Below are 16,031 nucleotides of genomic sequence, written 5' to 3'. Positions count from 1 at the left end.
GTTTATGTGTACCAAAATGTACATGGAAAAATTAAACTTGCAAATGAATTACCTAATTTTTAAAATTCCATTTATATCTATATTGTTGACATACAACTCTGATTCCTGTATTTTACGACACAATATAAATACCTCTAACACAATCCTAAATTAATACTATTGTTAAAAGGTAATGTAAGTAACAATTAACTATAATATTAGATATTAGACATCAGTCATATCCACAGTATTCCCAATGGTTACATTGGATAGTCTGTGGGGTATTAGAACATCTAGATTTAGTTAAAAATTACTTAAAATGAAGTAATTTTGAGTTCATTCATCCAGCATGTATTCATATTTATGTATTACTTTAAATGAAATAATTTTAAATTGATACAGATTATGGTAGGCATCTCTGTCCTGTTAATTTTAATATCATAGTCAGTTATGGGTTTTCATATTTGGAGTAGTGTTAAGATGTCCGGTGTATAGTTACAGGACATGCAAAATACAGGCTGATGGACTTTCCATCAACGCTGAGCTAGTGTTATATATCTCCTGGGAATGGACTTTGCAATGGATTGCCAACTCAGATAATTTAACACCAGAAATACTTCCTCACAAATACCATTAATATTTTGGAGGAATGAAAATTACACAGTTTAAGAGTGGAAAGGTTTGATTTACTGACTGACTGACTGACTGACTGACAAGTTATTTAATGAAAGCAAAGTCTTGGATCATATCCAGGATCAACTTTCATATCCAAGTTTTATACAGACTTGGCTCATAAATTGCAATCTTACCAGCATCACGAGGTATTAGCATGGTCAAAAATAAATCCAGCTAAGGGTGGGAGCAGTGATTCGTATTTGGCATAGATGGAAGGATATATTTATAGGGCACATTTAGATATGTTGTTAACACCATATTAAAAGTTTAAAGAGATTCATCTTCTCAAATAATCTGTTCATTTATCAAATGTATTTTGATTAAGATAATAATGTCTGTGTAGAAAAGGTGAGGCCACTGCCAGGGATTTTTCAGGTACATTACATTATGTTTGTTTATTGTTAATGTCTGAGGATGGGTAGACTTGATGAACTGCTGAGCTGACACATGGCTTTTAAGCAGGAGTCACAACCAAAACAGGAAAATGACTGAGCTGCTCGACTGTGACATGTGCAGGGAAGATGCAGGAGGGTCGTTTTTTCCCCCCAAAACACGAATGCAAGTGCATACTAGAAGCACAGATGTGTTTTTTCACTACATTTTTGGCATAGCATTATACAACACTAAAGAGAGGCTGAATACATCTATAAAAGAAGGAATTAAACAACAGCTGGTGTATGATCCTGATAAAATGTGGTCCTGAAGACAACATTGTGGTGGCTTTGACATTGCCAAACATATGTACTTTATATCTGTGGACATATTCTGTTGCTACGAAAGCATGACAACTGTGCAAGATACAGTCACGAAGCTTTACAGATGTGTACTGTAGCTGAGATCAAAATAAAGCTTGCATTTAAAGATGAGTGTGGTCCAATAGTCTGCTGTCGAGCCAAAACCCTTAGTATTTATACTACTCAGCCAGATAAATATGGGTGCCAAGTGAAAGCTTTAATGGCAGGATAGTTTCATAGTGGGGATCGCTCAAAAGGCACCTGGAGCTCAGATATCAGTAATGAAGTACATTTTGCGGGTTAGAGCCATTTGATCAATTTCTGAGACTTGGTAAATATTTTACAAATATTTAGTTATTCATGGCTAATGCTAATGCTAACACAGGCGCTGTTTATGGCCCCTTGAAATTTGAGTTGTTTTTTCTGATATTTTCTCTGATATTGTCGACTGTACTTATGAATTGACTAAACCTTGACTTATGAATATTCTTGCAAAGTGACAGCACCAGTTCTATTGCACAACATTTTCACTTCTAAGGTTACCTTTTTGTTGTTAACATTGTAAACTCATGTGACAAATATTTAATGAACACAAATTCGTTGTATGCATTACTAATGTTATACTATACATACATTATATAATGTTGTACTTTAAGAACATAATTTTTTAATTTACTTTCCACACAGTCGACTCAGAGGAAGCTTAAATGAAATTCCAAATATGTCACATTTTCTGAATCACCATATTTTGGATGGGTAGCATCAAAATGTTGCCAAAGCTGAAAAGGTTGAGGTGTTTAAAAACTGAAAAATGTGACAAAGCAGAGGTGTTAAGGTTGTTTTGACTTTTCTTAAGTCATTGTCCAAAAATGAAAACAGTGTTGCTGATTTTAGTGAAACACAAGTAATTGCGCATGAAAGCGGGCCTTCCATTAATTTAAACTTAGTAAACAGATTCACTGTACGTGTATATAATGTTTTCCAACACCAGAATTTTTGTATTTAGATATGAATCCAAAGTCTGTTAAACTTTTATTACACCACAACATATTATGTGTTTCAAATCCTGGCTTTGATATAAGAAATGTCAACTTCTGAATCTCCATGTTTACCCTACTTAAATGTATGGTGTGCTGTGAGGGAGATTTTGAAAGAGGCCTGTGTTATTTACTTGATGACTGCCTACATTTACAATTAGGGTAAGGTTGTAGGCCTAGAGCATGAGCAAAAATAGAAAGGCATCTGAAGGTCTGGCTTCACATTTCAGTCTTCCAACAGTAACAGAATGATAGAGAGTATATGAAGGGTTCATTTGTAAACACAGATACCTCCAGATAACATTTATTTATTTTGCATAATTATGTTTTTTTTTTTGTGTGTGTGTGTGTGTGTGAAGGATTTCTTGCTTGTACAGTAAGTGTGCCTTTGCTTAATATATGCACAGTTGTTTTTACTTTATTTTCTTACTGTGTTAACAATAGTTTTTGCAGTTGTTGAACTAACTATTGAACAGTTAGTTTAATAGCTTTTCCAATTCATATGCTGACAGCTGTGAAAAGGCTTTAATCAAATGAGATGTATGTAGTTTGGCATGCTAAGCTTAGTGTAAGACAAAGAAGAATGGTCAAACCAGTTTCAACGATGTCTGTTGTTGGAATGGAAAATGCTTAGGTGCATTGAGAACTCAGTATTTTCATGAAAAATATTATAACATCATCCCCTTATACATTCAGATTTTTTTTAATAAATATATATCAAAATATTTTCTTTGTCACACTTTTACAGTAGCACATGCATTTAGAATCACAAATTTCACCATAAAGTTGTATCAGTGATTTAGATTTATGGTAGCGTACATGGTCTGACTATATAAAAAGTTAAAATTGTAAGGATTACATCTCTAACAGTCTTAGATCTCTAACAGTTTTTAGTTAACTCCTCACTTCAACTACGCTCAGTAGATGTTTTCATTTGATTTTGTCAGTTTTCGTTTTTTTAGCACCAAGAGGACACCAGCTCCGAGGGGGAATACAGCTATGGGGAAGATACAGTGAGGCATGTGGTGTTGTTATTAAAGTCAATGTTGGATTTTCCCAGTCAAGCTTTGAAATAAAACTCAGTCTTTCATTATTTTACTGCTCTATCTGAATCATTCATTAGATGATCTGACATTTATGGCAACTTAGTGGTCAAAGTCAGCTGACTGGACCATCTTCAGTATGTTGATTACTCTAACCCAGTTTCAAGCAAATACAGTCTTGATATATTTGCAGTTCTGTCCTGTTTTGCCCAATATGATGAAATTCAAGGTCTGAGATTTATTAAAGGCATTCACTATCTGTAAATAAAATATTTAATTCCATGTAATGTATAATACTGAATACATTTTGTTAATGGTTTAGAGATAAGTCTCAACAGTACTTAGTATCTACCTAAGAATAAGACATAATTGTGGTCCTAAAGCCTATATTTTATCTCTGATGCTTTATTTTTCCCAGTAAAATGTGAAGGTGTCACAAAATTGTGTTTTAAGTCTCAATGATGATGCTATAAAAGCACCTTTGGAGAGCACTATGCAATAGTGCCCTGTGGGTATGAATCATTATTATTTTGAGGGAAAGAAAATGTTAATGTTGACCTGCATAGCTTCACACTCAGTTAACCAAGCAGCCAAGTGCCAAACAACCACACACATTCCAATAAACTGACGAGACTTTACGCAACTACAGTGTTGAACACTGCCTGAGATAAAAGTTTATTGACATTTCATGAAGACAATTCAACAGTTAGTTCATATTTTATGCACTCTCTGTTGAAAGGATCTAAAAGGTTGTCTCTCATTCAGCACTGTCAGACTAGAAAAAAGGAAGAAAAATGAAATCAGTAAGCGTGTATGACAAACATTTAAGCTATCTTACTAATGTGGTCATTAGAGTTATGAAATTTGATGTGTGAATTTACATTATCAACATCTCCACACCATCTATGCAAGTAATTTAATAAAGGTATTAAAAATACATTTTAAAGTGCCCACATATTAATTTTTTGTGAAATATGACCACAGAATGGTTACCTTTCCAGCGTCACGGCTCTTGGCTCTCATCTTGTTGACCTGGGACTCAGCGATGTCAGCGCGCTCCTGAGCTTCCTCAAACTCGTGCTGAATCTTCCTGAGCCTGGACATGTGGGTGTTGGCCTGCTCCTCCTGTTAAGTGTTTAGAGGTATGTTGGCGTAGTTACAAGACAGTTAATAGTGATGTTATTATTAAATCAGCTGTCAATGATGTGCCACATTATGTATTTGACTTACGGCCTCTTCAGCCTGTCTCTTGTAAGCCTTCACTTTAAGCTGCAGCTTGTCCACCAGATCCTGAAGTCTGTTCACATTCTTCTTGTCCTCCTCAGTCTGTACATGTAAATGTTTGTTACTGAAAGTAACTTACATAGCACTGTTTTTTTGTGTAAAATGAAGTACCTGGTATGTCAGCTCCTTAACTCTCCTCTCATATTTGCGGACTCCTTTTACAGCATCAGCTCCACGTCTCTGCTCGGCCTCAACTTCACTCTCCAGCTCACGTACCTGTAATATGATGATGAATAATTCACAAGATTTTAGCTTGACTAGCTGAATGTATTATAGTATGCAGTAAAAGTGCAATTTACATACAACGCAAATATCATGAGCATGCAAAGCATATACAGTTCATACCCTGGACTCCAGTTTCTGGAGCTGCTTCTTGCCGCCCTTCATGGCGAGGTTCTCAGCCTCATCCAGACGGTGCTGGAGGTCCTTGACTGTGACCTCCAGGTTCTTCTTCATCCTCTCCAGGTGAGCACTGGTGTCCTGCTCCTTCTTCAGCTCCTCAGCCATCATGGCAGCCTTAAATGATTGAAATTCAAGTTATGAACAAATTGAATCAGTGTCAATGCATGATTATACATGGTATTTATTTTTTTTATTAAAATAGCAAAGGTGAAGATCTAAACTCACATCAGTAATAGCCTTCTTGGCTTTCTCTTCAGCATTTCTCGATTCCTGAACAGCATCATCCACTTCACCTTGAACCTGGACGAGGTCAGCCTCCAGCTTCTTCTTGGTGTTCATAAGACTGGTGTTCTGAATATTGAGAAGATTAAGATTAGACAGTGTTTATTGGTATGTGTCTCACATCTTTAATTAGAATAATTCTTAATTATTATTAATGAAAACACACCTGAGAGTGAAGCAGTCCAACACGCTCACTAGCATCAACCAGCTCCTGTTCAGCCACTTTGCGTCCTCTCTCTGTCTGGTCCAGAGCTGCTCTCAGCTCCTCGATCTCAGCCACCATCAGGCCATTTCTGCGCTCCACCATGGCAACCTGCTCCTTCATGTCTTCCTGTCCTCTCACAGCATCATCAAGGTGCAGTTGGGCATCCTGACATTTCACAGAGAAAAAGAAAGTGTATATAATTTCCCTTTACTTTTTTTTTTTTTTTTTACATCTAGTTATGAAACAAATCTTACCTTGAGTTGTCCCTGGACATTCCTCAGTTGTTTCTGAGACTCAGCAGCCTGCCTGTTGGCATGGCTCAGCTGAATCTCCATCTCATTCAGGTCTCCCTCCATCTTCTTCTTGACTCTCAGGGCATCATTCCTGCTCCTGACCTCAGAATCAAGAGTGCTCTGCATGGAGTCAATCACTCTCTGGCTGTTCCTCTTGATCTGCTCCATCTCCTCATCCTTCTCTGCCAGCTTCCTGTCAATCTCACCTTTGATCTGGTTGAGCTCAAGCTGGACACGGAGAATCTTGGCCTCTTCGTGTTCAAGTGTGCCCTTAAAAAGTCAAAAAAAACAACAAAAGGTATTTTTGGCAGAAATAAATTCAAAATGAATACATGGGCAAAATCTAACCATGTATTTTATCACAGTGGTTCATTAAAGTCATTAAGATTTTACCTCAGCTTCCTCCAGTGCTGACTGAATTTCAGACTTCTCAGTCTCTACAGTCTTCTTGGCTTTCTCCAACTCATGGATACTCTTACCAGTCTCACCAATCTGTTCAGTCAGGTCTGAGATCTCCTCTGTAGAACAACCAAAGTCAAATATAGTTAGAACTGTATGTACAGATTACATCTGGAAAATGTGTCTGTGCTTTTACAACCAAATAATGCTCATAGACTACACTAGTAGAAATCTAGGAAGAACCCTTGCAATCACAATGACCATTACATTAAATACAGTCAGATTGACATACGCTGCAGGTTCTTGTTCTCTCTCTTCATGGTCTCCAGATGATCCAGAGCCTCCTCATAAGAGTTCTTCATCTTGAACAGTTCAGTGCTGAGAGAACGAGCCTCCTTCTGAGCTCCCTCCAGCTCTGCCTGGCCCTCCTCATACTTCTGTTTCCATTCTGCAAGGACCTAGAATTGTATAAGTCAAAATATATTAATTAAATGACTATTTATTAATTAAGTTACTTGTTTATTGCTAAAGAACTGGTGTTGATTACAAGTTTAACCAATTTACCTTATCAAAGTTCCTCTGCTTCTTGTCAAGGTTGGCAGCCAGAGCATTGGCTCTCTCAACGTCAATCATGAGGTCCTCCACCTCACCCTGCAGCCTCTGCTTGGTCTTCTCCAAGGAGGCGCACTTGGAGTTCACAGCCTCAATGGATTCCTCAGCATCCTGCAAGCGCTGGGCAAGCTTTTTCCTGTAGTGAAGAGGAATTATTTGAGCTTGAGTGAACAAAGACAGCAAAAATGGATTTATTTTTGCAAAAGTAGAAAGGATTATATACTTGGCCTCCTCCAGCTCCTCAGTGCGCTGGATAGCATCAGTCTCATATTTGGTTCTCCATTGAGCCACCTCACTGTTGGCCTTGGACATTCCTCTCTGTAGCTCAGCTTTGGCCTCCTGCTCCTCCTCAAACTGCTCTCTGAGCAGATCACAGTCATGGCGGGCTGACTGAACTGCATGGGCCAGGGCATTCTTGGCCTGTTGAACATGACAACACATTAGTATCATAGCAAGGAAGTTTGATGTGGCCATTTAGTTTTGAATCCTCAAGACTACTTCTGCATCTATCATATTTGCTACTCAGCATCATGTAATGTTGATGTTTCTTTTCATTATCTGGCAAAAGCCATTAATGTATTATTGTAAATAGTTTGACTACATTTGAAAAAGAGAATATTTACCCTATTAAAATCTAATAACAAACCATGTAATCTTGTTTACCTTGACTTCCTCCTCAACGTGTCTCTTAAGCTCCTCAATCTGTTGAGTGAAGGCTTGTTTTCCTCTGGTCAGCTGGGAAACAAGAGCTTCCTTCTCTTCAAGCTGACGGGAGAACTCACCTGAATGACAATGTGTAAATCAATTTTTTTTATTTTTAAAATTCTTATTCATAACCTCCCTGAGTAATTTCTATTCCATGACACTCACCGTTCTCTGTCTGCAGTCTTGCCTTCTGTCCATTAATGTCATTCAGCTGGCGAACATTCTCATCATTTTTGGCTTTGAGCTCACTCAACTGGTCCTCAAGAGTTCTGCACATTTTTTCCAAGTTGCCCTATAAACAACAAACATTTTGTACGTTGAGTTTTTTCTGTGAATTTATTACTATTGCCATATTTATTAGTTAAAGGTCATGTTTCTGAGCGTAACAAAAGGCAAATACTTTATCTTTAAACAAACGACTCACCTTAGCTTTAGCAACAGCCTCCATGTTGCTGGAGAGGTCATCAATCTCCATCTTGTACTCGCTCTTCTCCTTCTCCAGCTTCTGCTTGACACGCTGGAGGTTGTCGATCTGCTCTCCCAGCTCTGCAACACTGTCTGCCTGCTTCTTGCGGAGAGCTGATGCGGTTGCTTCATGCTGCAGGGTTGACTCTTCAAGATCACGGCGCAGCTTCTGGAACTCAGCTTCACGCTTCTTGTTCATCTCAATCTGAGCAGCTGTTGCTCCACCAGCCTCCTCGAGCCTCTCACTGATCTCCTCAAGCTCCCTGGAGAGGTCAGCCCTCTGCTTCTCAACCTTAGCCCGAGCAGCCCTCTCAGCCTCAATCTCTTCCTCCAGCTCCTCAATACGAGCCTAGATTTGATGAAAGAAGGTTTATTGACTTACATCTAATGTGTTTTTTTGATACATTGAGTTTGATTTGGATGCATATAACATTGTATACTACTCACCTGGAGCTCTTTGATCTTCTTCTGAAGCTGAGCACCGAGAGACTGTTCATCCTCAATCTTGCTGAGGAGCTGGCTGGTTTCAAAGTCTTTCCTTGATGAGGATACAAATAAAAGCTTTCACTGTCACAGTGTGTACTGTTGTTGGGATGTAATGTTTGAGATGCTTAGAAAAAAGATAAGTAACCTAAATCAAAAAACTTACTTCTTGATTTTCTCATCAGATTGCTGTTTGTCATTCTCCAGATCCATGATGGATTCCTGGGCTAGTTTCAGATCTCCTTCAAGCTTCCTCTTGGCTCTCTCAAGGTCCATGCGGAGCTTCTTCTCTTGCTCCAGTGATCCCTCAAGCTATCACATGACAGTTAATGATAAATGAGTTGAGGTATTCAAATGACAGTGTGTCAATACAAAGAAACATGAGTTACATTACACATCATTTTGAATGTGTAACATGGAATGTCAATTAAAGAAGTAGCTACTTGACAATAGAAACACACTAACAAAACAACTGTTTTCTTACATCGTCCACTTGCTGTTCCAGCTTTGTCTTGGCTTTGGTCAGAGTGTTGACTTTGTCTTCCTCTGCCTGGAGATCATCAAGTGTTTGCTGGTGGCTCTCTTGGAGGGCTTTCTTCTCCTTGGTTAACTTGGCAATAGCCTCATCTTGAGATGCCATCTCCTCTGTCAGGTTTTTCACCTGAAATGATGTGACAGGCACATTATTTCCATCACACATGCGCATTTCTGCATTTAAATGAACGGGGGTTTCAAATAATCCAAACCTTGTTTTCTGTGGCATGTTTCTCCTTCTCCACTTTAGCCAAAGTGAGCTCCAAGTCATCAATGTCTTTCTTCAGCTCAGAGCATTCATCCTCCAGCTTCCTCTTCTTGGCAGTCAGCTCAGCATTGATTTCCTCTTCATCCTCCAGTCTCTCATTTGTCTCCTTGAGTTTGGCCTCGAGTTGGATCTTGCTCTTAATGAGCCCTTCACATCTTTCCTCAGCATCAGAGAGGTTCTCAACTTCCTATTGTATATAATGGAAATGCAGGAAATTTATTTGATTTTCACAGTCACCAGTTTCAGACTAAGTAAACATGTTTGGCCTTGTCTATCCTCACCTAGATGTCCTAAAATTTAAGCAGCATTATTCCATTAATGAAATATATATGTAATCGAATTAGACTTTGTTTTCTTTCTTTTGTTTCCTACTCACTGCAGCCACTTGGAGTTGCAGGTCATTCTTCTCCTGCAGCAGGGAAACCATCTTCTCCTCCAGTTCCTTCTTCTTGGCCAGGGCAGCAGCCAGGTCTGATTGCATCTTATCATAGTTCTCCTTCATCTGCTGTAGCTCCTTCTCAGTCTCAGCACTCTTCAGGAGAGGCTTGATCTTGAAGTAGAGCTTCAGCCATGGCCAGTTTTTAACATTCATGAATGAACGGATGTTGTACTGAATAGAGTAGATAGATTCCCTGGAAAACAAGATGAATGTACAGAGTGTCACTTCTTAGTGTAACTTCTAAGTCTAACAATTAAAAACATATATATCAGCTACATAATTGGAAAAGACAGTTTATGGTACAGTAAAAGAATCCTACCTCCTCTCCATCATCTTAACAAACTCCTTCCTCATGACATATCCTCTGCAGAGAGCCTGAGTCATGGTCACCAGCTCAGCCAGTTTCTCATCTCTCATCTCCTCCAGGGTACCCAGCAGACCAGCTTTGAAGAACACCTATGTTGTCAAGTGGGGCAAATTAGTAGTCATTGCATAGGGATATAACAGGACAACCGAACAAGTACATGTGTTAGTGCTGTCATTGAGGATGAACCTTTGTGTGTCCAAACTTGTACTGAGTGTGGTCCACATCAATGGAGCCAAGCAGCTTCTCTGAAGCCTTCTTGTTGTCAATGAACTGTCCCTCAGGGATGACACTGGCATTCAATACTTTGTATCTACAAGAGAAAATGTTGTTGTTCCTTTTATCTTCTTCCCAATTTTTCTCAGCTTTTATCATCTGAATGGAAAATCAGCTTCCTAAAGGAAATCAGCTTGACTTGCTCATATTGAAAACTGCAGTCACCTCTGCTTGAAGTCACCGTAGAGGATTCTGCTTGGGAAGCCCTTTCTGCAGATTCTGATGCCCTCCAGCACACCATTACACCTCAGCTGGTGGATGACCAAGAAGTTCTCCATAAGACCTGCACATTGCAAACTCATTGTATCAAAACATTTCTTTACATGACCAGGTCACTCACATTGCGCAAATCTGGGTTATGTGCTTCTTACCTGGGGTCTTAGTTTCATTGGGAATCAGACAGCGGACAAAGTGAGGGTGGGTGCTCCTCAAGTTGGTCATCAGCTTGCCCAAGTTCTCCTGTGGATGAGCATCACAAAATTATAGATCATCATTGTTTTACGATGAGATTGTTAATTGTTGCCAACAATACGAAACAATACATACCCTGAAAAGAGCAGACACAGTCTGGAAGGAACCACCCTTCTTCTTGCCACCCTTCTTGCCGCCACCACCAGCAGCCTCTATTTTGCAAGACATGACATTTTCATTAATGGTACCGAATAATAATAATAATAATAATAATAATAATAATAATAATAATAATAGACTGCAGAAAGTGGTTCACGTTTTGTTCTATGTTGAATGTGTATTTTTCAATTTAACTCTCAACCAGCATGAATCAATTGAAACAGACACACTGTTGTTTCACTACAAAGTCACTGTAGCTTTCTAGAACTCACTTTTCAGTAAGATGGCAAAAAATCTCGCCATCCTCAATAGTAGAAAATAGAAGGATAAAACATTTATACTGGATATACAGAGTTTCTATACACTCTGCTCACTTTTATTTCTTACCCTCAGCTCCAGGCATGGCTGCATACAACATGGCCAACAGTTTGTTTGAAGCTTTCTGGTAGAGCTGAACAACTGAATCGTTCAGGGGGTCCTTGTTCTTGTCCAGCCACCCAGTGATATTGTAGTCCACTGTGCCGGCATAGTGAACCAGGGAGAAGTGAGCTTCAGCCTTGCCCTTTCCAGGCTTTGGCTTCTCAAAGGCCTTGGTCTTGCCAAGATGCTGATCATGCAGCTTGTTCTTGAAAGTTGTGTCAGAGGCCTTGGGGAACATGCACTCCTCTTCAAGGATGGAGAAGATGCCCATTGGCTGAGAAGAATTTATATTTCATGGTCAGGAAAAAAAACAAATCTGAGGAAGCAAACATTAGTACTTGAATGGAGAACTTAAATCTAACTTACTTAAAAAGGTGATATGTTACCTTCTCGATAAGCTCAATGCAGGCAGCCAAGTCCATACCAAAGTCAATGAACTCCCAAACAATACCCTCCTTCTTGTACTCCTCTTGCTCCAGGACAAACATGTGGTGGTTGAAGAACTGTTGCAGTTTTTCATTGGTGAAGTTGATGCAGAGCTGCTCCAAGCTGTTGAACTGTAGTTATAGAAAAGCATTGAGTTTCATACCAAAATAAGTTTGAACTCATGAATTTTTCAGAAGGGTTGAGTCTCTAAAACTTACATCAAAGATCTCAAATCCAGCGATATCCAACACTCCAATGAAGAACTGTCTTGCCTGCTTTGTGTCCAGCATCTCATTGATACGGATGACCATCCACAAGAACATTTTCTCATAGATGGATTTGCACAGAGCACTGACAGCATTGTTGACCTAAATATAAGAATTGAAGTGTGGGGATTCATTAGCGTGATATTTTTATTTGAAAATGTAAACATTTCCCTCTCCAAACACCCAAATTCCATCTTTTTACCTGTGGGACGGTCTGACCTTTGGTCACCATCTCATTGCCGACCTTGACTCTTGGGTAGCACAGAGCTTTCAGCATATCAGCTGAGTTCAGTCCCAGGAGGTAGGCGATTTTATCAGCCTCTGATGGAAAGAGAAATAAGAAGTCATGCGAATGAATGAATGAATGAATATTTTGTTTTCATGTTTGGTCATAAAATATGGCCCATTCCTATGAATTGTGTAGTATCTTACACACCAGGAATCTTGCATGATAAGAGTGTATTATTTCAGAAATTACCCTCAGTGCCATCTGGTTCAGCCTGCTCCTCACGCTGCTTCTGCTTGAATTTCATGTTGCCATGATGCATCACAGCTCCAGTCAGCTTGTAGATGCCCAATTTCTCCTCAGCAGTGAAGCCCAAGATGTCAATAGCAGTCTGCAGTGTAGATTAAGAAAAGTTATTTGTATGTTAAACATTTTTTCCCTGTATACTATCTCATTAACTAAGTTGTTGTCTTACATCTGTTGCATCGAACTCCTCCACATCATTGATGCTTTTCACAGTGATTTCACCCTGACTGATCATTGGGTAGTCATAGGGGTTGGTGGTGATCAGAAGAGCCTCTAGATGAGGACAGGAGAATTACATAATATTGTTTGATATTTTTTTCTGATATTGTTTAAAGTCTTATTTAAAATTGGGGTAGTAACATACCCAAGAGTTCAGGCCTGTGGCCAGTCATCAGCTGGTAGAAGATATGGTAGCTCCTCTCAGCAGACAACTGGAAGGTGACACGAGACTTCTCCAGCAGATCTAAGAAGAAGATATATAAATTGCTAAGCTTATCAGAGCCTATATTATAATTTAAATGGATACTGACTAATACCATGGTTGAAACTTACATGTTTCAATATCAGCTGAAGCCAGCTTGCCAGTAGTGCCAAAGTGGATCCTGATGAATTTACCCTAGACAGCCAGAACATTAATATCATCAGTTTTGTAAATGGAGAATTTGTCACAAAAGTGTCAAGATATTTCCATCAGTACTTACAAAACGAGAGGAGTTGTCATTCCTCACAGTCTTGGCATTACCATAAGCCTCCAGCAGAGGGTTGGCTGCAACAATTTGGTCCTCAAGGGAGCCCTGCAAGAAAAGATTTGAATTGCATGAGCAATACATTCAAATTAACTGTCCTCTGACAAACACTTTAATCTTACACAACCAGTTTTACCTGCATTTTGCCGGGTGTTGGCTCAGCCTTCTTAGCTCCAATAGCTGCAATTGTTGCAAAGTACTGGATGACACGCTTGGTGTTGACAGTCTTTCCAGCACCGGATTCTCCACTGGGGTACATGAGACATATTATCAAGATTTTACTTCATTATCGTTAAGTTAATAAAGTTATAGCAAGATAATGTGTTTTATACTCACGTAATCAGGACAGACTGGTTCTCACGATCTGAGACACAAACATAAATCCTTGACATGAGTTTCTTTCCCTAAATATTAATGGAAGATATTACCTTTGTGTGTTTAGATTCCAACACCGATATTTTTATCTTACCAGTGAGCATGAACTGATAGCCATTGTCAGAGATGGAGAAGATGTGGGGTGGAGCCTCAATCCTCTTCTTGCCTCTGTATGCTGCTACACATGTAGTATCATACACAGGAAGCCACTTATATGGATTCACCACAACGCAAAACAACCCAGAGTAGGTCTGAAAGAGTAAAAAGAATAAAGATAGTGTGATTTTGTTTAAATTTTGTTTGATTTCCATGTGGATACATATACTCTATACATATTTATATATACATTAAATTAGCATAATGTGGAAACTCACGTAGATCATCCATGATGCATAACGCTCTTTGAGGTTATACAACACGCAAGGCTCATTGAGGTGGGTCATCATGGCCATGTCCTCAATTTTGTCATACTTGGGAGGGTTCCTGGGGTGGATGTCCTCCTCTTTTACTGTGATCGTCTGAACAGCAAATACAGTATAATGTGTTTAACTAAGAAACAATTTCAAGCAGTTTAGCACATGGATCACATTGTTGTTCACAGTGTCAGTTTGAGCCTAAAATATAATGAGAAAGAAATAGCTTACTTAATGTTTGTCTAAGATATTGTTTTAAATAAATGTAAATCCCATCCTTGTATATACAAGATGTCTTAGATGGAAATCCATTGAGTAGTTTTGTTGAAAAAAGTAAAATAATGAATGACTTACCTTTCCACAGTCGGTTTCCACCGTGGCTTTTCCACCCTCTTTCTTCACAAGTTTACCCTTGAGGTACATCTCCGTTGGCTCAGCCACAAAATAGGCAGTTTTGGCATCAAAAGGAGCAGTTTGTGCCTCAATCCTCTCCTTCTCTGGCTTCCGGAGGTAGACCGCCGCCGGGCCATACTGCTCCATCTCTGCGTCTGTGCTCATGGTGGCACTTCAGTGGAGACTGAAAAGATGAAGTCCACAATAGTGTTAACATATCAGCATGATATAGCTGTGGTCTTCTACCCAGCTGATTATGGAGATTTAAAGTTTTTATGGTGAAATCTTTTACCTCAGCTAGTTCCGAAAACAACTGAGCGCTGGCGTCTCTGGTGGAGTTGGGAGATCCTGTAAACACATGATTAGACATGAGTACAATAACTTGTTTCAGATAGTTTTTCTGATTTTAAATGTTTTCTTTGGAAATTTAGCCAATTAGAAAACAGATGAAGGAAAAGATGGCAAAATGTTTAAATACATTCACACTGTAATTAATTGAATCATTAAAGTCAAATTTAATCATTAAACATTAAAATACCCTTCCATCCCCTCAACTCCCCTCATTGGCAGATAAATAGTATTGCTCTTAATGATTAGTCAGTGTGTATGTAATGAATGTGTATTAGATGCAAGTACGCTAAAACATTGTGTTTTGTTTTGTTTTTTTCTTTTCTTTTGCAGCAACCTACTCCTTAAATGTAATAGTAGTACATGAAGAAAATGTTTTGGAATAATGTCTAGCCAAGACTACCACCCAGGTAACTCTGCCATAGAATTCTGGAAAGCAAAAGTAATTAGCAACACATTCACTTCACTGACTAAAACTGTTAAAACTGAGGTCAAATTGAAAACACTCACCTGTGATGGAGCTTCAGTTAATGCAGTAGCTCAGAGCTGCCTCTTTTATAGAGGGTGAGATTGCCTGGTCAGCAGCAGTCTCTCGCTCGGTTTGGTCATGGCTTCTCCTCGTCCTGTTGCTTATTTCTGGCAGTGATGTTTAAGGACGGGGTTTGCATATTTCTTTGTAACTACAACTCAGAAAATACCGGAAACATCGTGATGTTGTACCAGTTGATTTGATTTGATTTGATTTGATTTGATTTGATTCGATTTGATTTGATCTGATTTGATTGTAACATTGGATGTAATGTGGACAATGTGTCTGTATGAATTTAAATCATGATTAAATGCTTTCATAATGCATGTTACCAATGACCCAAGTCTCCCTTCAGTTCCTCAAAATATGAATTGTAGCACAGAGCAAAGAATTGCTGAAATGGATCTTGTAAAAGTTGCTATGTGACAACTTGAAAATATTCCAGTCAACAAAATAAGGTTAATGGAAGCGTGAATGTGAAATTATTTAAAGAGAAAGAAGCAGGTGCTTATGCATTTCTGCTCTAAGCTTTCT

At 38.9% G+C, this 16,031-nt stretch overlaps 1 protein-coding gene across 1 annotated transcript; it reads right to left on the bottom strand.

Annotated features, from left to right (window-relative positions):
* Nucleotides 1–4,111: 4,111 nt before the first annotated feature.
* On the bottom strand, nt 4,112–14,941 carry LOC119013856 (myosin heavy chain, fast skeletal muscle-like). Its single transcript, XM_037088742.1, has 40 exons — nt 14,913–14,941; nt 14,582–14,804; nt 14,189–14,332; nt 13,909–14,065; nt 13,776–13,803; nt 13,576–13,687; nt 13,395–13,487; nt 13,246–13,309; nt 13,058–13,156; nt 12,863–12,966; nt 12,640–12,778; nt 12,364–12,482; nt 12,114–12,263; nt 11,856–12,026; nt 11,437–11,743; nt 11,026–11,102; nt 10,851–10,938; nt 10,645–10,762; nt 10,393–10,516; nt 10,159–10,295; nt 9,777–10,032; nt 9,345–9,587; nt 9,083–9,259; nt 8,765–8,910; nt 8,563–8,653; nt 8,075–8,464; nt 7,816–7,942; nt 7,609–7,727; nt 7,169–7,365; nt 6,898–7,081; nt 6,626–6,791; nt 6,328–6,452; nt 5,896–6,204; nt 5,603–5,806; nt 5,380–5,505; nt 5,098–5,268; nt 4,864–4,968; nt 4,699–4,794; nt 4,462–4,593; nt 4,112–4,243 (listed from the first exon to the last, which is right to left on the bottom strand). Exons 2-40 carry the CDS (start codon nt 14,783–14,785, stop codon nt 4,226–4,228), a joined length of 5,817 nt encoding a protein of 1,938 aa, XP_036944637.1. The 5' UTR covers nt 14,786–14,804; nt 14,913–14,941; the 3' UTR covers nt 4,112–4,225.
* Nucleotides 14,942–16,031: the final 1,090 nt, after the last annotated feature.

The sequence above is a fragment of the Acanthopagrus latus genome, chromosome 23 (assembly GCF_904848185.1).
Source record: "Acanthopagrus latus isolate v.2019 chromosome 23, fAcaLat1.1, whole genome shotgun sequence".
Lineage (NCBI taxonomy): Eukaryota > Metazoa > Chordata > Actinopteri > Spariformes > Sparidae > Acanthopagrus > Acanthopagrus latus.
Note: the sequence above shows the minus strand (reverse complement) of the source record. Positions and strands in the feature narration are given on the sequence as shown.